Below are 27,701 nucleotides of genomic sequence, written 5' to 3' on the forward strand. Positions count from 1 at the left end.
CGCTCTTCGTTTTGATAACAGTGACGTCTGAGCCATAACGTGAGTGCGGACGTTACGTAAGACCATGAGTTACCCTTTAAAGGGACACTAAATAGAAACAATGAATCGGTTTAGATCGATAAACTGTGCTCTGAGAACTATAATGTCGTCAATTTCGCAATCATACGTTTATTAATAGAGGAGAAAATCAAGTTCAAAGTTTATAAATTTCGCGCCTAAATCTCCCCGCGTGACGTCACGGATTTCAAAGTGTATTTATCGTATTTTGGTGCCATTGGCTCTACAAAATTACCCCAATCTTGGTATAATAAGTCTATGGCCCTCTCAGAGGACAATGTACTTGATTTTTACCGATTAGGAACTACGTAGTCCCTAGTAGGCGCCGTCAAAACATGTGACGTCACGGCGAATGGTGCGGAAACTTCAAGGTGGCGGCGCCGTCCACATTTCGTTTTTGCGCGTTTTCTCGCTTACTAAGCGTCTTCTCGCAGCAAGCGTGGTGTTTTTCGTATCGTGAAAAGGTACTTTACAAATATGAGAAAAATCGTTTTGCTCTTTAGTGTCCCTTTAAACGCCAGTGCAGTCGACGTTCCCGGTAAGCCCACAATGCGCACACAACTACTATATTTACAAAAACACGTCGATCTACCTCGTAACGCTTGACACAAAGCCAAAAATAAGCAGCATAGAACTACTCTCTGACAGCTCTGCATGAAACCGATTCGGACAAGGCGTGGGATCTGCTGAATTTGTTATTAGATATTTCCGCTTCAGCAAATATACGTATCCTCCGAAACAATCCTAGTCTTGCATTGCTTCCTTAGGAAAGAAACACGAACTAAAGGTTGAAGTAGGCAGAGTTTTGCACACTTTCAAATTGGAGGCCTATTGCTGAGCACCTTTGTGAATGCCCGCGCCCCTCTAACGTTCTCTGCTGACCGGCTTTATAATGCCTGATATACCGACTGCTGCGGCTTCATGCCTATGGAATTGGGATGCTCATTACTATGATTTTATTTTGAATAAGCGTCTCGGTGGCCGTTTTCAGAAAGAGGGTGTCTTTTTTAATAAAGAAGAAAACGTCCACGCGCTGATAGTTCGCATGGCATCCTGCGATACTTAAATAATCTGAGGTCCGTCGTCCTTCACATAACAGCTACAACTTAAAGTCACAAAAATGGAATACCCACAAATTTATTCACACACCAATATTGCTCACATAACGTGCATCTTCTATACATGCTGTGTGTCATCTCTTCCTTTCATGGACCCATCAAGCTTCAACGTAGCAATTAGCGCTTAAAGGTAGTACAATTGAGCGTATGTGATTGGAACAAGAGTAATCAGTAAAGAAAATAAAAAAAAATCTTCTGCTATGATTTCACATACTTCGGTACTCGTAAACAGTACTCTTGTAAAAGGTAGGAGGCAGTTGGACCAGCTTTATGCGCATATGAACAGGATATAGAAAGTCCTTCTCGGGTCAAGTGCTCGAGAGCAGACTCAAGTTTCTTTTCTTTTTTTTCCCCTAGTAATCTCGGATGATGCGAAAATGTTGTGAACTGCTTCTTTTGCTTATCTCACGACTTCGGTCCACGAGTGGGCCTTTTCGAGATTACGGGTGCCAGGGCGGCTTATAAGGAGTGGTTGCCTGCGCTAAGGAGTCACGGCCATCGCCAGTAACTGTTGAATCCTCGTCGTTTTCAGCACGAAAAATGAACTCGAGGATGCTGCTCGGCCTGGTGCTCGTCGGTGTGGTGGGGCTTGCCTACGCGGATCACCACGGAGGCCAACCAGGCTCTGTCTGCGGTGATCAGTTTCTCTACCTTTGCATGTTCTTTCTTTACTTCACCTGGATTTACAGTGGTAGCGAACAAAGAGCAAAATTATCTAGCGGTCTACGTAAGACCTAGTAAATATAACGCAATACATTTTTACACTGATATCCGTGAATTTATAGGACGTTAATAAGAACTCCTATTTCCCCTTCACATCACCCTATGCAAAGTGGTTGCTTTACGTTAAACAATCTTGATCACTTTGACAAATGGCTGGGCAATGCTTCACACCATCATTTCCGAAAAAAAAATAGTGATATTGACGATTACGCATAGTCAAGGAATGGACTCAAGTTCTGCATCTTACACTCAGTGTTCTTCACACAGAAATCTAATCACATGTAGTGTCGGCGATGATTCTAAGTAATAACATAATATACCTTGACAAGTTGCGACTAAAGACATGCACATTTTCGCTACTCGCATACGGGAGCCTTCACCGCGTACTTTAGAATCTTATTCCTCACGAACTAATTTAGCGACCATATATCGATTGAACATTCCACTGAAATATTGTTATTTTCAGTGATTGCTGTTACACCCACCGAACAAATCTCTCCACAGAAACACACTTGCCAGAAATTTTCCTTTCTGATTGTAAATGGCATACCGTCCTTTTGTATCTCTGAGTCTCTGCGAAAATATTAAAGAATATTTCTCACAAAAAACGCAGCGCATCGGCCAGTGTACTAAAATTAAGGCCCGTTACTTTAGGTGATTCATAGATACCAATGTCTTCTCTTTTACTTTTTGCAGCACTGGAAGAAAATACCAAGCGCGCACTTATTGCATGTGTCCAGACTCATCTAAATGCAGAAGTAAGTTGGCTGCTGTACGGATGAAAGTCTCAAAAGCGGCTGAGTATCTTACTTCTCTCTATTGGTTTTATACAGCAGTAACACACATTTTCAAGTGCTTCATATTCATATCATTGCAACTACGTGTCGATTTCCTGCGTAAGCAAATTTAAAGTTTGTTTCCTAAATCCACGTGTTTACACACCGGCTATAACCCCAGGAACGTGACTACAGAATTTATAAATAAGTTATAGCGAGCTTTAGTACTGTGTATATGTTTCGTCCGTGTACCACGTCGCGTATGCAAGAACACAATGTTTCGCATAGTGCACATGAGCCAAGGTTCTGAACACGGCCTCTATGGGAAACGTGGCGTTATTACATACGCAACTCCGTTACGGATGGAACGTACAAAGCACTAAACCTCACTTATAAAAGTTACGATTGCGTAGTGCACCTGACGCCTGCCTACACTTGTCGCTGATGCAGCCAGACAGCTTGAATAACTAATCTATAACGCCGAGCTCTTTGTTTGATTGCTTTTCTTGTAGCAATAGCACTGTACCGTTAATTCATGCTCCCTTTGCCATTATCGCCGACGCCAGTGTAACGATTACAACCAAAGGCCCGCCTACGTAACAGGAAGTAACTCTATACGCGGTACGCACCAAATATGGCCTCTGATGATGCACGTAAACGTAATACGAAGCCCTGAAAGTTGTGTAATGCGGTGCAGAGGCAGCAAAATTCCACAGGCAAGAACGGAAGGGAGGAGGGGGGATGTTGAAGTATATGGCAGCAGTTAATAATAATAATAATAATAATAATATTATTATTATATTATTATTATTATTATTATTATTATTATTATTATTATTATTATTATTATTATTATTATTATTATTGTGTTTCTCTTGCCGCATCTGTCATGGCTCCTCGAGCTGCTATCGGCTTTGCGCTGCACACAGGCAGACTTATGACGCTGGAAATCACGTAGTAGATTTATCGTTTTGTTTCTGACTATTATAATTTCTAATATTAGAGCTGTGGATTACAGTTTTACAATTTCTCGGGTAGTTTACTGCTGTGGAATGCAGTGCTCACCGAATACCCTTTTTGGTTTGGATTTGTGCGAAAGCTTTTTGTCATTTGCACCTCCTGTCGGGACTTCAGGTATAATGAAATGTATCATTTTCTCTCCAGACTACCCAGAAGCTGAGCACTGTGAAGGAGCAGCTTCACTGCGAAGACGTCCACTGCGTTTTCGTCAGAATCTGCGATAGGAACAATGGCACATTGGTAAGAAAGGCTTTAAAGGGTTGTCTTGCACCCCAGGTCATACTCTACTGCGATAACACATCAATTCTCAAAGCTGGTTTTGTAGCGTCGCCTATCCGTCGGCACATTTTTTGTATAACGCTGCACTCGTTGTAGCGTCATTATGCTGTCGCTGTTCGGACGTCTCGCCATCAGGCATCTTGCTCTCTTTAAATTCACCATAAAAAGAGGCAATAAAACAGAAGAAAAGAAATATCAAGCGCCAGATCCACAAGATATCCAACTCGTACCCCGAGTTCAACTTGAAGTTAAGCACCGGGAGCGTTTACACCATTTACACCGCTCACTACCGAGTTTCAACTCGGTAGTGAGCTGCGGGCAGTTATTCGCGTTTTGCCGACTTAGATTATGCTCAAGTCAATGTATGTATTTAGGAGTTATAGTCGGTATTAGTGTGGCTGACGAGGGCGACGCTGAGAACATCACGAAGTTCTTCTTTAGAACGATGGCCATATCCACTGTCAGAACCTGCGTATTTTGCAGTAAATATGTTCAGAGCCGTTTTAATAGATGTAGGGCGCCCCTGGATTCGCTATGGTGGGACGCGTTCGGTTTCTGGCGAAATCGTGTTTTGTTCATGCGTTAGCAATGGTTGACTATATTTGTTTTTGAAATATGAAGCAGTTCTTAGCGAACCTTTGCCACTTTGAGTGTATCTATCTATCTAGCCGCCCACGACTTATGCTCTCGTGGCCGTTTCGTTACCTGAATATACACCATAACTGGTGTGGTGTGACATGACTTTATGACGAACATAAATGACAGAAGCAAATCGCAACATGCATGTCTTGAACTGCATGATTTAGATGCCATAGTCCTCGTGCTCTCACGGCCGTTTCGTTAAAATGATATGTATCAAAATTGGTATGGTGGGACATGAGTGTATGACGAACATAAATGGCAGGTCGAGTTACTTTTTTTCGAAATGTTCCACTATGGCATGCCTGATAATCATATCGTGGTATTGGCGGGTAAAATCCTAGAAATAATTAGTAGGATTGGTTCTGTTGTGAAGTTTGGGGGGAGGGCGCACACGATATCAGTGCTCCGCGGCAATAATGAAGGGCCGCGAGTGCCGCGCTTTGCACACGTTTGTGCGCGCGTACGTGTGTGCGCGTGTTGACGGGTATCCGCTATTTAGCATACATTAAATAGCACATGACTTCTTCATAGACACATCGGTGAGTGGTCTCGAGTGCAGTGACACATGATAGCTTATAGATAATATGGAAACATGCCTTTGCTTATACTTTAGCGGTTGTGACGGCTCGTAAAGAGGATCGATTCGCAAGAAAAGGCGTCGGGTAATTGGGACAGCTAACTGACATTAGCAAAGGCCCAAAAATTCTTTAATAACGTTGTTATAAGGAAATTTCATTATAACCCACACCAGTCCTTAGGAACCACTCCAGTGCATGAAATGTTGTGTGGATTCAGGTTCTTATTCATAAACTTAAGATTTAGCAAAGCGACAAATTTCACCTCTAAAGCGTCAACGTAACATTCTGAAATTTGCGATATTTTTTTTTTTCGTTTCTGTAGGAACACCCTTCCAACGAGTTCTTCTCGGTAAGCATTTTTTATTTACCTTAATTCACATCATTCATGAAATTGCAGAAGGCCATTAGTGGTTATTGATTTCATCGCTTGAGTAATAGATGAACAGTGCTATTCTTAACAAAAAAGACTGGTGAGCTAATTGGCACTGCATAGATTTAGGTTTAGAGCAAAGAAACACGAGGACACATCGCTACTAACAAGTAGCGCTGGGTCCTCATGTCTTCTTTTTGTCCTCGTGTTTCATTGCCCTAGACCCAAAATGCTATTCTTGCTGTGCTCTATTCAAGATCTGGACACAACAGTGCCAGCGAAACCGTGGTGTATATTACGTGGTTTTTATTGATAGAACAGCTTCAAAGGTCTTCCATATTCGAATATTGAACGTTTATTAAATGCGAAGCATTTCTTAGAGAACCTTTCACACTTTGAGCGTGTCTATCTATCTATCTATCTATCTATCTATCTATCTATCTATCTATCTATCTATCTATCTATCTATCTATCTATCTATCTATCTATCTATCTATCTATCTATCTATCTATCTATCTATCTATCTATCTATCTATCTATCTATCTATCTATCTATCTATCTATCTATCTATCTATCTATCTATCTATCTATCTATCTATCTATCTATCTATCTATCTATCTATCTATCTATCTATCCAGCCGCCTACATCTGGGTGCTCTCATGATCGCCTCGTTAACTTGGCGTAGAACAAAATTGCATGGGAGGGTAAAAGGATTTGACGAATATGACTGTCGGGTCCTGACATGAATAAATTCCTTCAGACACGCGTGGCACACACCCGTTTACCACGGGCCGTGGTGTGCGGGTATGCGCCACAGGTCATTGACACAGGAATGGTGAGAACAAACATTGGTAATTTAAATGCGAGAGCGTTAAAAAAAACCGACATCGGCAGCGTTGACCCGACGAATGGACAGAGTAAAAATTAGGATCCCAGTAGGAATCGAACCCAAGCATTCTGCGTGGCAATCAGGTATTCTACGACAGAGCCACGCCAGGTCTATAAACGGGCTTGGAAAAACAGCCTATGCAGGTGTAATGGCGGTGCAACGTCAGTTGTAGTTGTGTGCTGGCTATCTAATTTTACAAGAAAGCAATAAACACGACATATGTACCTCTACCATACAGGCGTAATATTTGATTGACGTCACTGGTTCCAGTGTTGGCTCCGCTTTTATAGCAGTCTAATAAATATTACAATTGTTTTCCTATGGCTCAACAAGATGTATTGAAGCATTGCTCGACCCCGGAGGAAAACAGTAACAAAAGTTGCGTATGATATTCACATGACTGCACCGTAAAGTGCACTTAGTTTCGATAATACTGATGTATGTACTCTAAAGTGAGGACTGACGTTACGTCGCACCACAGGTTACCGTTTAAACGCCAGTGTTGTCGACGTGCCTGGTAAACCCGCGATGTGCACACAGCTACTACACTTACAAAAACACGTCGATGCACCTCATAAAGCTTGGCTCAAAGCCATAAAAGACAGCATAGAAGTACTCGCTGACTGCTTCGCACGAAACCGATTCCCTCAACGCGTGGGATCTGCCGATTTCGCGCTTTTTTTCTTGCTATTTTTAAATTGTTCCCTCCGTGGGGTATGTAACACAGGCGAGCTCTATCGCGACATAAATTAGTGCGATTTCATGCTATGCTGTGTTTCACCTAACTCGGAGTTACTGCGCGCCAGAACAATCAAAGAAGCAGTCTCCGTGCTCCCAAAAACGTTTTGCGTTAAATATGTAAAAAAATGTTGCTAAAAGAATATTTCAGCCAATCATAATGCTAGACATATCATAGTCTATCAGCCTATGACATGGAGCACTTAAGAAAGAGTGGTTTTTGAATTTGACCACAGGTAAATTTTCCTGCGTTTCTTTTTCTTACCTTCTCCCTAATTCTAAAAGCACAAAAAATGCGCCTTGAATAACAGTCAACAAAACTTCGTCATTGTAATTAGTGCACGCAAGCTGTGATAGCTTCTTGTCGCTGTTAGAGCTTCGATAGCTTATGAAGACGGTAGGACAAACCAAGGTTCTTTTTCAGAAAGATATCAAGTTTTTAGAAGTGCTTAATTAACCTAAGATGCTGAAAACTGTGACACAATGTTTTGCTAGGGAGCTACACAAACATGTCAGCTTTTGAAATGTAACAATTTGCATATTAATATTAATAGGTGGTCTTTCTCCCACTTTTTTTTTCTTCTTTACCAAATTCAGGAAGCCGAAAAGACTGATATGCGCACTGCTGTCCTAACCTGCCGTGACAACCTGCAGCGCCAGGCTAGCGAGGCTGCCAAGACAAGCTAAATACGACTACACGTGCCTAAATATGTTGTATTGGTTTTAGAATAAAATCCTATAGGCTATCCTTTTTTTTTATTATTACTGGATGTTTAGCTGTGCGTCTTGGTCGATGTCCAGCGAGAAAGAAAGCGTTGGAGCTATCACGTTCGCTCAGTGGCTGACTCGTTGCATTGATGGTCTCGAGATCACCGACTCGAGATCAGCCGCGCTGGTCGCATATTTTCCTGGCGGTGTAATGCGAAAACATTCCTATAACACACAGTTATAATTGAGCGTTAGCATCATAGAGGGGGCTAGGGGAATAGCGTTATCGTGCCGGAAACGTTCGTTGCTGACAGCGCGTTTTAGTTTAGCGGGATAGCATTTGCGTGCCCAAGGTGTGACGGTGGCGTCACCTAGAGGAGGGTGAATGCGTCAAAAAAAGTGAAAAGAAAAAAAACTGAGATGCTCGCCTCTATACCCCGTATTCAGCAATATTACTACTTTTTTAGTAACAATAAAAGTAAATAAATATGAACCACGCACCAAAAGCGAAATTCTTAGGTTGCAGATTTGTTTAACCAACCTTTTATTTAGGCCCGGGGACGTTCGAAATGGGAAGCGATCTCAAAAACTACGCTAAGGTATCCGTAACACTCTGTCGTCGAAGCTACATGAGAGCAAGCGAAGCCATTTTACACAGTCGTTTGCTACGAAAGAAGTGGATCCGTCCACATCAACGCTGTATTCAGTGCGAAGCGGACATCCAAAACCGCCGCCATGTTTTACTTACAGTACGTTAACCACGCAAACACGGTAATGCTAAATCTGAAAAATAGTGTGCGTGCGGTAAACGATACGGGTCGTTTAGCGTAGTGCGCATGCACATTTCGATCCCGCTAAACCGGCTGTTCCGCTAAACCCGCCAGATTATAACTGTCTAATAATTGTGGGGTTTAACGGCCCAAAACCACGATATGATTATGAGGGACGCTGTAGTGGAGAACTCCGGAAATTTCGACCACCTGGGGTTCATTAACGTGCACATAAAACTAAGTACACGGGCCTCTAGCATTTTCGCCCCTATTGAAAGTGTGGCCGCCGCGGCAGGGATTCCATCCCGCGACCTTCGGGTCAGCAGTCGAGCACCATAAACACTAGGCCACCGTGGCGGGTGCAAAAACATTCATGTACTTAGATTTATGCGTACTTTCAGGGATCTGTGGCGACCAAAATTAACCAGGAGATGGTTGCTGCGAAACGCAAAAACCTCAGTGCCACTGAGAGTTTCGCGAGCATTTTGGTGCGCTTAGCATGAACACCAAAGGCGGTGCGCACCGTGCACGTAAGGTGTGATGGCTTAATGACCATGTACAACATTATGTATGACGCGCACATTCGCAATTTAACACACCCTGATTAAGGGCTAAACCTTATTTACTAATATGGTAATAGCAAAAGAAGCTGTTAAATACTTCCAAGGAGCGCAAGACAAGGCTGTGGAGATCTACGCGCCGTGTAAGTCGCTTCGCGAGACATTTCGCAGCTAGCGGACTATCTAGTCTCGTTTCGTGTTCCGCAAAGTTCTACCAGATGTCGCAAAGTGAAAGTGAAAGAAAACAGGTGTTTGTAAGATGTCATTAACAATGCGACAATTGAATGACAATGACGTCATGACGACGACAATGACAACGGTATGGTATGATGACTGCGGCCTGGCAACTGCGAATGATGACATGACAGTGGCCAATTCCCGAAGCAACGCACTTGCAACCCACTCGAGACAAGCGTCTACCTGCAAAGCGAAGGATTGGGGCAAGGAATGCTTCGCTCCATGGATTCTTTTGGGCCCACAACAACGAGTAGTGTAATGCATAATATATGACGAGCGCGAACTGTAGACAGACAGAGTAGAATACAACACCAGCTTCTACTCTTTGTCTTCATCTACAGTTCACGCTCCTAATGTATTATGGATTCGTACCAACGCGCCCAGTTTTATGCTTTAGAGCAGTGTGAAGCTGTCTAGCAAAATATGGAATATATAACCGACCACAGTACACGACAGTTTCTTTCAGTGTATATAAAACTGCGCTGATCATCATGATTAGTAATATTCCTCGTTTTGTTTTCTATTATTATATTATCTATTATTGTGATAACAATTATATGGACACTCTCGCTAGATTTTTGCCGTCACCGTCAGGCCCCGGATATGTATGTATATATATAAAAAAGACACAAAGAAAAATAAAGCAGAAGAAAAATATACTGAAGCACCCGACCGCGGATTCGAACCACCAACCCCACGCTCCCCAGCGCGCTGCGTTAGACAACTCAAACACACGCCATGTATGCGCCGGCGAAACAAAGGCGAGCACTTTATATAAACACCATGTGCCGATGGTGGTAAGTAAATCTCGGAGGAGCGTGAGCATGTTCTCTATCACGCAATGCTCCTAATTTTCTTTCAATTTGAAAACTGCCCTTGATACACGCACAACAGAGTGGCCTTTTTCTTTACCCACTCGTGATGTGGAAGGAAAAAAAAAAACAAAGAACACCGGGCACACCTTCCATCAGACGCCCCCGTGTGGCAGGAGACGAAGGGGGTCACTCCACGCGCCGCAGTTTAAAAGAAGAAGAAATATCTAAGAGCGTCTGATTCTCCACTGTCGACACTTGCAGCGAGTTGTTATAGCACATAGACGTAATAACTGCGACAGTTGTTAGTTCACGCTTGCCCTGTGCATGCCTGTGCGTTCTTTTCAGGCGTCCTTCTTTGTGCTTCGGCGGCGCGCTGCAAGTATCGAGCTGCTTCTGGTTATTCGTGTGACATTTCAATTTCTTGCAATCGCATTCATTGCTTCGCCCTTGCGGTGAAACTGTGACATTTTATAATATATGGACATGCCCATTTCGTTATTGAGATGGGCATGTTTCAGTGCATTATGACGATTACGGGTGTAAACAACTGTTTAAGGAATATGCCGTCGTCAATAGAAACAATGATAAGAATACACGGGAAATTGTTGAAGCAAGCGTAATTGTAAAAGAGCGTGCGAACTGCGCATCTTGTCGTCGATTATTCTGAGCGGAGGAGAAATTGCCTATCCGGAACATGCTGGTTTGCATGTAGCACAATTTTTATTGCGATAGCACTTATATGGACACTCTCGGCTGGTTTTTGCCGTCGCCATCGCCGTCATGTCTCGGATATGTATATGTATGTATATATTAATAAAAGTCACAAAGAAAAATAAATCAGAAGAAAATTTCCGAAGCGCGCCTATGGGATTCGAACCTGCGACCCTCGCTCTACAGCGCGCTGCTTTAAACAATTCGGCCACGCGCCACCGGCTGCTTTGCATAACAACAGCGGACTATATATATATATATATATATATATATATATATATATATATATATATATATATATATATATATATATATATATATACTACTTAACGCTAACGGCACGCAGAGCTCGGAGGTGCTTCAGTGCGAGTAGTATCACCCGCGAGATTGCCCGAAAAGCGCGCTTTAAAGGGGTGGTGCCATCAAATTTTGAGGCTATAAGAAGCCTGTTGTGGGTTTCCTCTGTATGCAAGGACATTCCACACGAAGGGTCGGACACAACAAACGTTTAGAATATATTTTAATTCACTTCCAAAGTGTACCTAAATGCCCATTCTCCCGACCGAAACCCATCGCTAGCGCGCCAACACTGACGTAGATCTGTAGGATGGGCAACGAAAGTTGTAGTGACGTCACAACAAATCTGCTGTAGTAACGTGAGTGACCTCCGGACCTCCGCCACTTCCGCAACGTACGTACAGGCTCTAGTGAACTAGAATATATTCTAGTTCACTATAGTACCGGCAAAGCATCGGTTGCTACATCACTCGCCGAGTTTCGATCGCTTCCTGGCTAAGTGCGTCACAGCCTTGTGTGGTCACGTGACCACGCCTCCTACACTTCTACGTCACTGCCCAACCTCGGCGCCCAGAAACCGAAACCGAAAGTTGTCCACATCAAAAGGCGATATTAAATTATTTAGCGAGAATACATGAATCTTGGTGCGTGCATCATGCTTCCTGGAGCTATAGGAAACGCTTACAGCAAAGAACGCGCAAGCCACAAATTTGGTGGCACCACCCCTTTAAAGAAATGCGCTCGAGATGCGCACTAAAAAAATTGCAGTGGCTTAGCTCGGCTATGCCAGGATATACGTAGCGTTAGCAAAGGTTCAGCTGATTATTCTTAGCTTTCCCAATTGCCTAGGATTATCAGCCTTCTTCTGTTCATTCTTCGTACGCTGAACCGCTAATTGCCAGGCAACTACTTCGGGATCCGATGAGATAAGCTTCTCGGCTCTTCTGCGCCGTTGAGCAGCATTTGCGCTCTCCTTCTCCTTGGCGTTACCCACCTGCAAACGCCAGTCAGAGGCGCTATCAAGCGGCTCCAGCACAGTGTCAGACGGCGACTGTACAGCGAAGGCGAATAGCTGCGCGCGCGCTGGCGCCAATACGTCTGCCAAGCCTACGACGTCACTCCTCTCGAAAGCGCAGACCAGTGGCGGCGAGTTGCACGCGCCGGCGCCAGCGGCGCCAGTTTGTCTGCCGCGGCTACGACGCCACTCCTCCTGAACCCGCAGACAAGCAGTGGCGAGCCGCGCGCGGCGGTGTCGGAGAGCGCGTGAGATGCCAGCTCCGGTGACCCAGCTGTGTGGCATCACTGATCCTCGCGCATGCGCAGCACGGCTCATGAGGATCCACGTGAAATCAGCTCCGGCTAGGCAAGTGTAGCTAACGCTACAAAAGTGGCCCATTTCTGTGCCCACTGACGATGTGGAACGCCGAGTAAACAATGCATCGAATGGCACCGCGCGGCAGGAGACGCGGAGGGGTCGCTCCACGCGCCGCCCGCCGCAGTTTTAAAGAAAAAGAAGTCTAAGAGCGTTGAAATATAGCGCGCTGCTCAAACACGAAGAACTAACAACCACAACAGCTGTTAGTTCGCGCTCGTGCTGTGTGTACTTGTGCGTTCTTTTCGAGTGTCCTACCTTGTGTTTGAGCAGCGCACTGCAAGTGTCGAGCTGTGACTGTCGTTAGTACGCGGTCGTCCTGTGTGTGTTCTTTTCGTCAGTCCTTTGCGGTCGAGCGGCGCGTTGCAAGTATCGAGCTGCTTTCCGTTCTTCGTGGGTCATTCTAATTTGTTGCTGTCGCATTCATTGCTACGCCGTTGCGGCGAAACTGTGACTTTTTATTTGCGTTGTATTCGTGTTGTCAACATAGGTGTCATGCGTTCTGAAATAAAATGAGCCGATAGCGAGCGTTCTCTGGTGTTGCTTGTCCCTAGTCAATGCAGCGCAATGACCTAAGTTACTTTTACGAACCATCATACCCAGAACCCAGAATAGAGTACTCCTGGATTCTAGTGTCTGCAATATGGCGGCGACCTTCTACTACTCGTCTGGCGATTCCTTTTGAACAATGCTGTCGTGCCTGTGAAGTCAGAGGACGAATGGCGCCCTGAGAGCACAGGCCATAAATCGGCACTCACCCACCTCAAAGCTTCGCCAACATTGGATTGTTTATAACTGACGGCACGTCGGCTCAGACTTGGGGCATAGGAAATGGAGATGACGTGTGTGGAAAGTGCATCTTTGGAGCTGTAATTGTCTTTGGCGAACCATAAAAAGTATTTTCTGTCGATAAAAAGTATGTTCTATCGTATGCCAAGGAAAAAGTTTACTCGCTTCTAAACGCACGTCGTACTCCACGCTCTTGACTTGTGCGACACATTTTCCGAATATTTCCGACGGACCGACGGCACTGTGCAGTTCTTATCTCACGCAGTAAACGTGATTAGCGACGTACAAGTCGCCAAGGCGAAGCGAACTACTTCGTTTGAAGTATTCCTGAACGTTTGCTATTCGTCCGTGGCCACAAAAAAGCAAGCGGGGCTCGTTTTGCGTTGCGATTTTCACGCACCGACGTTCGCCGCACACAACTTCGAGCTACGCTCCGGGAAGGGAACAGGGACAAAATGCGCTAAGTGGTCGCACTGGCGCTGCGCGCTCGGAGAGCGGTGGCACCCTCAACTGAGCGCACGAGGCCTATAGTGGGCCCTTCACTGATTCGCAAAAGGAATAATTATGGCGTAGTGGGCACTGCGCAACTGTACTTGCAGTAGGCATTCTAGGATAGTTTGAAACGCCAATGTTACACGCACAGACGTTCTTTTCCTTGCGGCACGGTTGAGGCATGCACCGAGAACCCAAGCCGGGCTAGCAGTCGAGAAGGCGATGCGCACGGGGCCCGGTTACGCTATCGCGTTCTACTGTTGAAGGCGAAGCTCAAGCGTCCTCCAAGTTTTTCTTTTTTTTATGAATGCCACTTAAATCCACCTGGAAAGCACGAACATCGAGGAGGCCGAGATACGCCCACTGATGACGCTCTTTTTGGGCATATACGTTTTCGGGCTAGATAATGTTTCTGAGTAGATAAGATATTAACTGCATTGCACCAGCTGAAATTCTAAGGCGGTGTTGTGATCGCCGCATCAGGTTATAAATAATGCCTCTATCGCGCGAATCAGCAGTGGCCTTTGCGCTAGATGTTAGACGTGCTTCCTCGAGCACCAGAAGAAATCAGAGAGGCAGTGACTCGTATGTCGCTGCAGGGGACGATCCAGAGGCACATTTCAGAAACATTGGATATAAGGCATGCCATTGTTAACAGGATCTTGCAGGTGTTCAGAGACGAGGGGCGCATTGGCGATATGCAGCAAAAAATTGTGTCCGAATCGGTCCCGAAACGTCGGGCTCTCTTAAACTTGGCTGAAGCCATATTAACCTCCTAAATATTCCACCCAGCCAGACAGATTTCTGTCGAAATGTTTACATTTAATCATTACGCATTGACTTCGGTCAGGAAGCGGCACTCCTCGCAAAGCGGTACGTGAGCGTAGCAAGAAGCATTACGACCTACCAAACTCATCTCGACTTCACGAAGACCTGCCGGGAGATTAACGTAGTGCCACGCAGCCTTCAGCTTAAACGCTTGGTGCACACGGCGGAGGGCCACAAGATCATCGCAAAAGCCGAACAGCGCCTGCTAAACGCCCGAATCCATGAATGCCACAGCGTGATCAAGAAGAAGGAATTAGACCTGTTTTTCCTTCGACGGCAGCTTCAACATCGACTGCCCGACGTCTTTCCGTCTTTGGAGGAATTCGCTCGAAATGTGGTTGCAACAACAGCTCGGAAGCAGCAAGCGGCCCACAAAAGCAAGCTCACGACACTTCAAGGAGAAAAACCCCACCGCCGACATGACAACGATAATTTCGTTGTCAACCTGTCCTCCAGACAACTCTCCCCTACCGAGCATAGCGTGCTGGCCAAGGGACACAACTTCAACGTGAACACTGCGCATCCGTCACTACCAAGGATCATTGCGGCTACGGAGGAAGGCATAAGACGACTCGACAACGGCATTCGAGAAAATGTCCGTCTCAAGGCCATCGGTGTACTATCAAAAATAGGAAAGCGCCGTGAGCACAACATGTCGAGGGAGGAGAATAATGCGATCCGTTCACTCCGGAATGATGAGAACATTGTCATCCTCCCAGTCGACAAGGGCGACGCAATGGTCGTGCTCGATAGGGAGGCGTACAGCGACAAAGTGCGTGATCTCCTTCAAAGCCCGGCCTATGAAACGCTGGCGAAAGACCCCACACCAAGAGTCCAAAGGGAACTGGACAAGCTCCTGGCGGATATCTTTAAGAGGCACCCGGAGGCAAGAACCACCTACCTCCAGCTTATCTGCCGGACGGCTCTGCACCAGGATTTTACGGGCTTCCCAAGATCCACAAGCCCACTGTCCCGCTCCGTCCTATCGTGGATTTTACATCTTCTCCACTCCGTGCGCTGTCCAAGTATCTCCACCGGACTCTGACGCCGCTCGTGGGAAAAACACCAACGCGCATACGCAACGCCAGCCACTTCTTGGAGCGCATGAAAGATGTGACAGTGAGCAGCGATGAGTGCATCGTTTCGTTCGACGTCGTGTCTCTGTTCACCAGTGTGCCCATAGCGCTAGCAGTGTCCTGCGCACGAGCAGCTTTGGAGGAAGATAAACTCTTGAGCGAAAGAAGCTGCCTAAGCATCGACGAAGTGTGTCGTCTACTGGAGTATTGCCTCAAGGGGACATACTTCAGCGTCGACGGGATCTTCTACAGACAAGCCAGCGGGACCGCGATGGGGGCGGCGATCTCCGTTACAGCTGCGAACCTCACAATGGAGCACATTGAAGAAACGGCACTAGGCTCCTTTATTGACAAGCCGAAAGTGTTTGTGAGGCACGTGGATGACTGCTTCTGCGTCATAAAGAAGTCAGCCGTAAACAGCTTCCTCCAACATCTGAATTCCTTCGACCAGGCGATACAGTTCACGGTGGAGCGAGAGCGAGACGGGACGCTTCCGTTTCTGTTGTGGCAGTCGGGCGGCAGGGCGAGCGCATGACCTTCTCGGTGTACAGAAAGCCAACGCACACCGGCAGGTATTTGCATTTCACGTCCTGTCATCCGACTGCCCACAAAGCTTCGGTAGTTTCGGCGCTCCTTTCACGTGCAAGAACAATCTGCACGTCGGAGGGGGAGAGAAAGAGAGAAGAGGAGAGGGTCGTCGCCGAGCTGCTAAAGAACGGATACACCAAAGCTTTCATTCGCCGAGTGTCACGCCGTGTGCCAAAAGACGCGCTACGCGACCCCCCTCCCCCCTCCCCGGCCACCCCACCGGCCACAACGGAATCCAAGAAGCCAGCCCAGCGCATTGTCATACCATATGTGCCGGGCATCAGCGAATAGCTGGCCAGGATTCTCAAAAAAGAGGGGGTCACGGTGATACACAAGCCAGCGTCGACGCTCACCCGCCTGCTACCGCGGCCGAAGGATCGACCCCCGAGGGAACAACACCAGGGCGTAGTCTACAAGGTACCGTGTTCACAATGCCCAGCTAGCTACATAGGCGAGAGCAAGTGCTTCCCAGAAGGATTACGCCAACATAACGACGTCAGGAAGATGGAAATGCAACGCAGCGCTCTTGCAGAGCACTGTGAAAAGCACGACCATAAGATCGACTTCGACGGCGCTTCTGTTCTGGAAACAGAAAGGAATCTGGGAAGGAGGCTCTTGCTCGAGTCGTGGCACATTCAAAACACGCCGGCAAATGTGAACCGGTCCCTGGGAACAATGCCCTCGGTTTACGTTCACGGCCTCCGAAACGTGAGGGAAAGGTAAATCCGGAGCAGCGGTGGAACAAGTCGGGGAGAAGCTTCCGTGACCAAACCAGTCACCCCGAGGAAGGGACCGAATCGGTCCCGAAACGTCGGGCTCTAAACTTGTCTGGAGCCATATTAACCTCTTAAATATTCCACCCAGCCAGACAGATTTCTGTCGAAATGTTTACATTTAAATCGAAGTAGAGCACGCTGCCTTGGTTGCTGTTGCAGGTGCGTATCCCTTCATGACAGCTGGTCAGGTCAGAGATGCGGTGGGCCTCGACGTCAGCACAGAACTGGTGCGATAACGGCTTTTTGAAGTAGGTTTGAAGAACCGAAGTGCTGCCAAGAAGCGGGTCCTTTCTAATGATGCGATGGCGAGAACACACGCGTTCGTTCAAGCCCTTCTGCAGTGGACTGCAGATGACTGGCAAAATGTGTTCACTGACGAATCCACTTTTTGCACTCAGTGGAGCCAAAATCAGAAGATCACCCGACCATACCTCACGAGGTGCGTATTAAATCTAAGTTTTTATCAGATATAATTCCCGACATTTTTAAATCCTTCTCACTAGATGATTTTAGTGGTCTGTTTTTTAAATAAGACGCACACGCACATGCATCAAAAAACACCAACGTGCTTTATCGAAGTAATCACTCTGATGTTTTCCAGATATGACCCCCTTTACGTTCAGCAAGTGAGGGCCAGTGGGCGCAAGAACGTGAATGTTTGGGGCATGGTAACCAAGGATGGCCTTGGATCTCTGCGAAGGAATGAAGGACGAATGTGGAGTGAAACATACATAGAAATAATAATTCAAGTTCTCCTTGCCCCTGTGCTACATGCTCCTTTTCCAGCCGGCTACTACTGGTTTCAGCTTGATGTGTAATTAATAATAATTGTTGGGGTTCAACGTCCCAAACCCTCGATTTGATTATGAGAGACGCCGAGTGGAGGGCTCCGGAAATTTAGATCATCTAGTAATTTTTAACGTGCACCTAAATCTAAGTACACGGGCCTCAAGCATTTTCGCCTCCATCGAAAATGCGGCCGCCGCGGCCGGGATTCGACCCCCCGACCTGCGGGTCTGCAGTCGAGCACCATAACCACTACACCACTGTGATGGGTAAGCTTGACATGTCGCCCGTCCACACGTCCCGCGCCGTGCGAGCGCACCTGGAAGGATTCGGCGTCATGACACTAGATTGGCCACCATTAGGAGCATTATTAATATTATTGAGAACATTTGGGGTATCATGAAATTTAATCTATCAAAGAAGCAGCTCCACTGCGCATGTTGTGACGAATTATGGGCTACTGTTGAAGAACAATGGGGGGCCCTGAAAATTGGCCCTGACATTGTTCGAGCACTCTACCGCTCCCTACCGCGCCGTCTTTCAATGGTTGTCGCTTCTGCGAGAACCTTTGAAAGACGGCGCGGCATATTACCATAGGAGACCATAGCTGGAAGCATTCTCTACGGTCTCTTTTCAGTAAACAGCAGAATAAAGTCACGACAGAAATGCCTTCATCAATATTTCTTCGCGGCCTCAGGCATCAGAATACAATATAAAAAGTGAAATCTTATATTTTCAATATCAACTGAGGTGCGCCAATACGCCCATATTCTTCGTGAAAACAAGAATAACTAAAGAAATTGAACAAATAAAACGAACGATAAAAGCATTCAGTGAGCTCTATGTAGCTGTGGGTGCCTGTCGGCACCTCGAGGCTGCTGATGGCTTTAGCCAGTTATTTGTGAACGGCGTTCATAAGACATGAACAATAAAAGAAGAGCGGATAAAACTGCGGAAAGTGAATCCGCCTAGCACAGCCGAGGACACTTGCACTTGGCTGCGCATACTCTTGACCATTTCTCCGATGTGCTCCGTTGTACGGCACTGTTAACTTAAAGATTAGTTAAAGATATGTTGAAGTAAACAGCGTAGCAGACATGGTGTATCCAAATAGGTCACAAATCTTCGGGCGAAAAGCGGTTGAGAACCTATTGCCAGCGACATCAGCAAGGGGAGTTATGGGTATCTGTGATGGAAGCGCGACCATCTATCTATCTATCTATCTATCTATCTATCTATCTATCTATCTATCTATCTATCTATCTATCTATCTATCTATCTATCTATCTATCTATCTATCTATCTATCTATCTATCTATCTATCTATCTCGCTCTCTCTCTCTCTCTCTATATATATATATATATATATAATGTTACAAGAAAACGTATATTTACAAATATATACAAGCAGAAATAGACGCTGAGACAATGGCGGACCGGAGCCTGTCCTTTCAGCACTTCGTCGTTGTCCCCCTTTCAGAGTGGGTCCCACTACCACCTTGAGCCACTGGCCCACTGCTACCTTGTGACACTACCCCGCGGCGTAAAAGCGCCGACCCGGCGCTGGTCACGGAAGTAGTGAGGTGGTCGGCACATATGGTTTCAGTCTTGCGACGTGCACAACAGTGGATGGCGTTGGCGTTGACTGCATTGAATCGGCGACTCGCTGTATTTCATATGTGAGGTCAGTGACCTTCCGCAGGACTTTGTATGGTCCGTCATAGCGAAATAACAGCTTTTCTGAGAGACCGATGCGACGACATGGGGTCCACAATAGGACAAGTGAACCGGGTTCATAAGAGACATCTCGGTGTCGGCGATCATACAGGTCTTTTTGAGAGGCCTGAGATGCTGTGAGGCGCTCTCGGGCAATCTGTCGTGCTGTGTCGGCTCGGGCAATGGCATCGAGAACGTATGTGACAGGCGAGTTCGAGCCAGTGGGAAGCAGCGTGTCAAGAGGGAGGGATGGCTCACGTCCATACAGAAGATAAAACGGGGAATAACCTGTGGTGTCATTCCTGGAGGAGTTGTAAGCGAATGTGACGTAGGGTAACGTTGCGTCCCAGTCGCGGTGGTCGGCAGAAGCGTACATCGACAACATGTCGGTGAGAGTGCGGTTCAGGCGCTCCGTAAGCCCATTAGTTTGCGGGTGGTATGCCGTTGTGAATTTGTGGTTCGTAGAACAGGAACGAACAATGTCCTGGATGACGCGGGACAAGAAGTATCGGCCTTGGTCGGTGAGAAGCTGGCGAGGAGCACCGTGATGCAAGATGATGTCATGCAGTAGAAAGTCGGCGACATCAGTTGCGCAGCTGGTGGGAAGAGCGCGGGTAATGGCGTAACGTGTGGCGTAGTCAGTCGCTACGGCGACCCACTTGTTCCCGGATGCAGAAGTGGGGAATGGTCCGAGGAGGTCGAGCCCGACGCGGTAGAATGGTTCGGCGGGGATGTCAATAGGCTGGAGGTGTCCGGCTGGAAGCATTGTTGGTCGTTTTCGACGTTGACAGAGGTCGCAGCTGCTGACGTACTTTTGCACGGAGCGATAAAGGCCTGGCCAGAAGAAACGGCGCCGGACGCGATCGTAAGTGCGTGTTACTCCAAGGTGACCGGCGGTAGGTTCATCATGGAGCTGGCGAAGAACATCTGCCCGCAAATGGGAAGGCACGACGAGAAGGCGTTCAGGGCCGTGGGGGCGCATATTGTGGCGGTATAGAACACCGTCGTGAAGGCAGTACAAGTGTAGAGAACTGCTTGGAGTTCCGGAACTCAGACTGTCAATGATGGGACGTAAAACCGAGTCGCGGCGTTGCTCACAACCTATATCGAGGACGTCTGGTGTCCCACAAGGAAGTGTCCTGGGTCCCCTACTCTTCCTTATTTACATCAACGACCTTCCCCTTCATGTCTCTTCTCATATCCGTCTGTTTGCCGACGACTGTGCCATATATCGCGCAATTAATAACGACTCTGATCACAGTGTCCTGCAAGACGACCTTAACAAAGTACAACACTGGTGTACCGACTGGCTCATGACCCTTAACCCGAATAAATGTAAAGTAATGTGTTTCACTCGCCGCCATCAGCCCTCCTATATGCCCTATAACATCAGCAATACTCCCTTAGAAAAAGTAGACTCATTTAAGTACCTTGGTGTCACACTTTCATATGATTTAGATTGGTCTGTTCATGTGTCGCGCATTACTGCCTCAGCTAACCGAACCTTGGGATTCTTAAAACGCCATTTACGTCATGCACCCCCTCACGTCAAACTACTAGCATTTAAAACACTTGTACGTCCGAAACTTGAGTACGCATCCCCGATATGGTCCCCCCATCAAGCATACCTCATCAATGCACTCGAATCAGTCCAAAATCGCGCGGCAAGGTTCATTCATTCATCATATTCTTATCACACAAGCGTATCACTACTGAAGACACGATCTGGCTTAGATTCACTGTCATCCCGGCGCCGCATTGATTCACTAATCCTTTTTCACAAGTTCTATTACAGCTCGCTTCATCAGACACCATACATCTTGGCCCCACCCCCACGTCTTTCCCTTCGTACTGGGCATCACTTACAAGTAACCCGTCCACGCAGCCGCACTACTACCTTCTCGGCCTCCTTTTTTTGCCGTTCATCGACTGAGTGGAACGGCCTGCCCCGTTCTACCGTTGATATCACCTGCCCATCATCATTTGCTGAAAAGCTTAAGCACTAATTTATTCTTATGTTTATATGTGGCTACCAGTTATATGCATATGTGGTTATTGTGCATATTTTATGAATGTATGTATTATTGTTTATGTATAATTTTTGTATGTATAATTGTGTATTTATTATTATTATGTATATATGTCACTCAATTGTAAACCCACCCCTTATGTAATACCCCCCTTGAGGGGGCCTTTAAGGAAATAAAAGTGAAGTGAAGTGAAGAGAATACCCCAGACTCAGCGGGTCCCTCTGCGGTGTTGGGTGGATCCACTGGGTACCGTGACAGACAATCGGCGTCCTGATGGAGTTGGCCGGATTTGTAAACCACCGAGAAGGTGTATTCTTGAAGGCGGAGAGACCAACGACCGAGGCGGCCCGTGGGATCTTTGAGCGAAGAGAGCCAGCACAGGGCGTGATGGTCAGTTACAACAGTAAAGCTGCGGCCGTACAGGTATGGGCGAAACTTAGCAACTGCCCAAACTAGAGCAAGGCACTCTCTTTCGGTGATTGAATAGTTCTTCTCCGCTGTGGACAAGTCGGCTGGCGTAGGCGATGACGCAGTCTCGTCCGTGTTGACGCTGAGCGAGAACAGCACCAATCCCATGGCCACTCGCGTCGGTGCGAACCTCCGTCGGGGCGGTGGGATCAAAGTGGGCTAATACTGGAGAAGTTGTGAGGGCTGTAACGAGCGCCGAAAACGCAGCAGCTTGAGGTGAACCCCAAGTAAAGTTGGCGTCTTTCTTGAGTAGTTCTGTGAGAGGACGCGCAATATCGGCAAAATTCCGGATGAAGCGGCGGAAATAGGAACACAACCCGAGAAAGCTGCGGACATCTTTAGCCGAACAAGGTACGGGAAATTGTGTCACTGCGCGAATTTTGTCGGGATCAGGCTGGACGCCAGCTGCGTTAACGAGGTGACCCAGTACAGTTATTTCACGACGGCCAAAACGGCATTTGGAGGAGTTCAACTGTAGACCAGCTTTGCGGAATACCTCGAGAACAGTGGAGAGCCGCTCAAGATGGCTTGCGAATGTTGGTGAAAAAACGATGACATCGTCCAGGTAGCACAAGCATGTTGACCACTTGAAGCCGCGTAGAAGGGAATCCATCATCCGCTCAAAGGTGGCGGGAGCATTGCAAAGCCCAAACGGCATGACCTTAAATTGGTACAGGCCATCTGGGGTTACAAATGCGGTTTTTTCTCGGTCTTGCGGATCAACAGCGATCTGCCAATAACCAGATCGAAGGTCAATGGATGAGAAGAACTTGGCGCCATGAAGGCAGTCGAGTGCGTCATCGATGCGTGGCAAGGGGTAAACGTCCTTCTTAGTGACCTTGTTGAGGTGCCTGTAGTCAACGCAAAATCGCCATGTATTGTCCTTCTTCTTTACAAGCACGACAGGAGATGCCCACGGACTAGCTGATTGTTCGACGACACCTTTGGCGAGCATCTTTTCGACTTCTTTCTGGATGACAGCGCGTTCGGCAGCGGACACACGGTAAGGGCGCCGGTGAATTGGGTTGGCATCGCCGGTGTTAATGTGGTGGGTCACAACCGATGTCTGGCCTAAAGGGCGGTTGTCAAGATCGAAGATATCGGCATAGGATGTCAAGAGACCACGCAGGTCTTGTGCTTCAGTGGGCGGAAGATCGGGCGCTATCATTTTCTCAATGTCAGTGCGTGCAAGGTCGAGTGCAGTGAGCGAGTTGGCATGGTGACTAGGAACACCTGCTGATAACTGAGAGATATGGCAATCTTGCAGTGACGACACGACGCCGAGCGTAATACCTGCAGGCAGCACATGGATGGTTAGACCGAAGTTCAAGAGAGGTAAACAAGTCTGGTTGCGGCATACTGTGACCACAGTGTGCGGTACGGCAACAGAATACTTCAAGACGACGTCGGTAATAGGTGAAACAACATATTCACCATCGCGCACAGGTGGATCAAGGATAAGCTGGACGTACGTCGCGGCTTGAGGCGGAAGATGCACAAACTCCATGGCACATAGGCGACTGGGAGCGTCATGGTCAACGTAGGCGTCTAGAGGGAGTTCCAGCTGAAGAAGGCCCGTCGAGCAGTCGATAAGAGCGGAGTGCGTCGAAAGAAAGTCGAGACCGAGGATCACGTCATGTGGGCACTGCGCAAGCACGGTGAACAATACGATGGTCTGACGGCCAGCAATACACACACGAGAGGTGCACATACCAAGAACTGTAGATGTGCTCCCATCGGCAACTATTACTGCACACTGAACAGGAGGCGTGAGCACTTTGCGCAGTTTTTCCCGGAGAGCAGCACTCATCACTGAAATCTGTGCACCAGTGTCTATTAGGGCTGTAACGGTAACGTTATCCACCAAGATTTCTAAAATGTTTCGGCGTGTAGGAATCGTCAACAGAGGATTTGAAGTCCGGGTCGTTGTCGCAGCGTCACCTCCGGGAGCTGCATGGACTAGTTTCCCGAGGTCGAGGGGCCAGGCCGTGTAGGGGACGTTGATCGACGAACAAGCGGCGATAGAGATCGACGGCCTTGGGGTGACGGGGATCGGCTGAACCTTCTGCTTGGAACGTGGACATCAGTAGCCTGGAGATCGGAACGAGGAGAAAGCCTGCGCGAGTTGCCTTCAAATCGGCGCCATGTCCCGGTGTTCCAGGAAGTCGACGACCACCGATTGCGACAGTGGCGCGCAATGTGTCCTACGCGAGAGCAGTGGAAGCAGATTGGCCGATCATCAGTTGTCCTCCATTCAGCAGGGTTTCGGTAGCGCGAAGGGTACACTGGGTTCTGGTTGACGACGGCAGGAGTGCTCTCGGGAGTGCGAATAGAGCAAACAGGTGCTATGCCGAGATTCGCAATCTCTTGGCGTACGACTGCTTGTATGAGCGATACGGTGGACGCGTTAGCCTGTGGAACGTCAGCAGGAACCATTGCTTCCAGTTCACGACGGACGATGCGGGTGACATTTTCTGACGACGTAGCTTGCGTGAACGTGGGGGGGTCTTGGCAGGTCGATGTGGCTGCAGTATTAGGTAGTCGTACGAAATGGCGGCTGATGCGACGACTCTTGGCCTGCTCAAAACGCTGACATTCCTTGACCACGGCGTCGACGGTGGTGCAATCCTTCACAATCAGTAGATTGAACGCGTCGTCGGCAATCCCCTTCAAAATATGGGCAATCTTGTCAGCCTCCGTCATGTTCCCGTCAGCTTTTCGACAAAGACCCAGTACGTCCTGTATGTAGCAGACGTAAGACTCTGTCGACGTCTGAACGCGGGACTCGAGATCTTTTCTTGCGGCCTGCTGGCGACCAAATGGCCTGCTGAACAACTCGATGAGCTTCGACTTGCAGGTGTCCCAGGTGGTTAATTCCGACTCGTGCGTCTCGTACCAAACGAGTGCGGTATCCCTGAGGTAGAAGACCACGTTGGCGAGCATCAACGTGGGGTCCCACCTGTAATACTCGCTGACGCGCTCGTACAATGCGACCCAGTCCTCCACATTCACCTTGTCTTTGTCAGTGCCCGAAAAGGTTCCTGGGTCTCGAGGAGGCAGGAGAACCACATGGGGCTGCTGCTGCTGCTGCTGCTGCTGCTGCGCCGGCGAACCTCGGTCAGTCATTGCAGGGAAAGGGAGGCGACGACCGCTCCGAAGTTCCGTGTTGGTTTTCCGAGAGGAAACGCAGGCACGCAGGTGTACCCCGCACCTCCACCAATAATGTTACAAGAAAACGTATATTTACAAATATATACAAGCAGAAATAGACGCTGAGACAATGGCGGACCGGAGCCTGTCCTTTCAGCACTTCGTCGTTGTCCCCCTTTCAGAGTGGGTCCCACTACCACCTTGAGCCACTGGCCCACTGCTACCTTGTGACAATATATATATATATATATATATATATATATATATATATATATATATATATATATATATATATATATATATATATATATATATATATATATATATAAAGATTTACAAGTGACATTTATTTCCTCGGCAGTATCATGTAGGTGTAATGTGGTGCAAAGTAAGTATGACCGTGTTTAATTATGACGAAAAACTTTTTTCTTAGTTCCCTCTGAAGAGAAGCACACGCCATTACTATTCAGTGGATCCCTGGCAGTGCATGGAAAGGCGCGCTCGTAAAGTTCGTCTCCGACGACACGCCCCCTCACGTGTCCTGGTGCTCCGCACTTGCATGCGTTCTTTGAATTACGGCGGTGAGAATTTAATTTTGCTGTGTGCGGAGTTGAGAGGTGCGTTTCATCGTTGGTGAACGTGTTGATTACGATGTCAAATGGGCAAAGGGATGATGCGGATAACATTTAACGCCGAGCGGTGGCCTCGGTACCCGCAGAAACGATGTGCTGTGCAAGGATGCAAGTGCAATACACGTACTCCTGGCGACTCATGTCTTCTAGATAAAAAACCGGGGCAGTGGTTCGGAGTACTGTGCTTGCTGGGTTTCTATGAATCAGTATTCCTGCGACCCGGTTGTCTTCGTGAACCCACAGTGCCTACTATTATTCTTGCTATCGTGAGCATATCGCTAAGCTATCTGTCGCGCTACAATTCGCGTGCCTGTATTCGTAACGCGTAACGTTATTTTATGAGAGCATAAGGCAAAACGCTGCGCACGTAGTATCCGTACACGTTCTTCCACTTACTACCACATTTGGTGAGCATTGTGTGCAGTGTAATAAAATTGCGTTATTGTGACCATTGAATAAAACTGAAATGTCATAATTTTGGCGTGACTAGGGGTCATTTCCTCTTGTTAGAACTGAAGAACACAAACAATGTGCACTTTAAGAAACCTGCGTATGTGTGAAGCGAATAAGGAACGCTGCAAATATGAGAGGTACGCAGCTGCTTGCTTTAGTGCATCTGCAGAAGATGCTACGAACGCCGAATAAAAGTTCCAAGAATAAGTTTTCTAGTAAAACCAAGGGGAATTAAACGGCAGTACATTTAAACACCGTCATGAGTCAATACTAGTTTAGCTTTCGTTGACTTCAAGCGCATTCGTGAAGGACTCGCCGACTCGCCTCAGCGCGAGTCCTTAGTGGTCAGGGGCCTACGAAAACTATTTTGCGATCAAATTTAGCGCTAGTGCCAAACAAAATGACGTCACTTGTTTACCAAATAATGCGTCACATCCGCTTTATTTTTTGTTCCGCTGGAAGTGTTCCCTCCTCACACAGATGGCGCTAAGCGCCATGAGCAGCTGATGAGCCGCCATTTTTTGAACGTATGGGCTTCTATGGAAGCTTCGCTACTAGCAGACGGCGCTCGCAGTCCAGTGTGCTCGGTGCGCTTTCGCATCGTCGTCAGATCGCGTTACCTTTCGAGAATATTAGACGCTACCATATCTCTCGCTCAGCGCTCGCGCGACACTGTTACAAAATTGCAAGGGTGTACATCACATTCACACAACGTGACTTCACGGTGCAAGAGACGTGCGTTATAGCATCTCTATCTGTACTTGACGTAATAAGCATTGACAAGTCAATGTTTGAAATGGCCTTTGTGCAGAATATGGAAAAGGACTCGCATACACTGAGGTCAGTGACCTGGCGCAAGGTCTCTAATGTAGCCATGTGTTCAACATCTCCTTCGGGTGTTAACTCTGACGACCTTTATTTCCTTTGGGACCAGCATCTGAAGAATTAAAGGTATGCTTTGGCTGTTGAGGTGTATGATGAGGTTTGAGGCTACAGGCTTGAAAAGAATGGTACTCTGTTAAGGTTCTCGAGTTACCTTTGCAGCGGGCTTAGTTGAACGGGACGGCACGTTCAACGGGCAGTCTTCTGTTAGTCCTGCGACTCATTACAAGCTCAAAGCTGTAGAGTTGAGTAGAGTAGAGTACAGTAGAGTAGAACCTTGAAACCGTGACACACCCACGCTGGGGATCGCTGTCACCAGAGACGGTATCATCGATGATGATGATGATGGTGATGATGATGATGACACTAAA

General features: G+C 47.3%; 2 protein-coding genes across 3 annotated transcripts; both read left to right on the forward strand.

Moving 5' to 3' along the window:
• The first annotated feature begins 1,648 nt into the window (after positions 1-1,648).
• On the forward strand, positions 1,649-15,172 carry LOC119386782 (uncharacterized). Of its 2 annotated transcripts, XM_049412074.1 has the most exons (6): positions 1,649-1,809; positions 2,595-2,656; positions 3,839-3,934; positions 5,516-5,542; positions 7,792-7,885; positions 15,163-15,172. In XM_049412074.1, exons 1-5 carry the CDS (start codon positions 1,716-1,718, stop codon positions 7,879-7,881), a joined length of 369 nt encoding a protein of 122 aa, XP_049268031.1. In that variant the 5' UTR covers positions 1,649-1,715; the 3' UTR covers positions 7,882-7,885; positions 15,163-15,172. The 2 variants fall into 2 exon arrangements, with proteins under 2 accessions (XP_049268031.1, XP_037509987.1); XM_037654059.2 differs by lacking the exon at positions 15,163-15,172 and having other exon boundaries at positions 7,792-7,939.
• On the forward strand, positions 14,479-27,397 carry LOC119379226 (uncharacterized). Its single transcript, XM_037648462.1, has 3 exons — positions 14,479-14,613; positions 14,796-15,545; positions 27,260-27,397. Exons 1-3 carry the CDS (start codon positions 14,479-14,481, stop codon positions 27,395-27,397), a joined length of 1,023 nt encoding a protein of 340 aa, XP_037504390.1.
• Positions 27,398-27,701: the final 304 nt, after the last annotated feature.

This window comes from Rhipicephalus sanguineus, chromosome 1 (assembly GCF_013339695.2).
Source record: "Rhipicephalus sanguineus isolate Rsan-2018 chromosome 1, BIME_Rsan_1.4, whole genome shotgun sequence".
NCBI lineage: Eukaryota > Metazoa > Arthropoda > Arachnida > Ixodida > Ixodidae > Rhipicephalus > Rhipicephalus sanguineus.

What these genes read in the sequence shown, in the direction of transcription:
- LOC119386782 (XM_049412074.1), top strand. Translation starts at nt 1,716, where the DNA reads ATGAACTCGAGGATGCTGCTCGGCCTGGTGCTCGTCGGTGTGGTGGGG. An exon ending in AGACTCATCTAAATGCAGAA is followed by an intron (nt 2,657 to 3,838) that starts GTAAGTTGGCTG and finishes TTTTCTCTCCAG; the next exon opens with ACTACCCAGAAGCTGAGCAC. An exon ending in ATAGGAACAATGGCACATTG is followed by an intron (nt 3,935 to 5,515) that starts GTAAGAAAGGCT and finishes TCGTTTCTGTAG; the next exon opens with GAACACCCTTCCAACGAGTT.
- LOC119379226 (XM_037648462.1), top strand. Translation starts at nt 14,479, where the DNA reads ATGTTAGACGTGCTTCCTCGAGCACCAGAAGAAATCAGAGAGGCAGTG. An exon ending in TTGTTAACAGGATCTTGCAG is followed by an intron (nt 14,614 to 14,795) that starts GTGTTCAGAGAC and finishes GACTTCGGTCAG; the next exon opens with GAAGCGGCACTCCTCGCAAA. An exon ending in GGGAGGCGTACAGCGACAAA is followed by an intron (nt 15,546 to 27,259) that starts GTGCGTGATCTC and finishes GCCTTTGTGCAG; the next exon opens with AATATGGAAAAGGACTCGCA.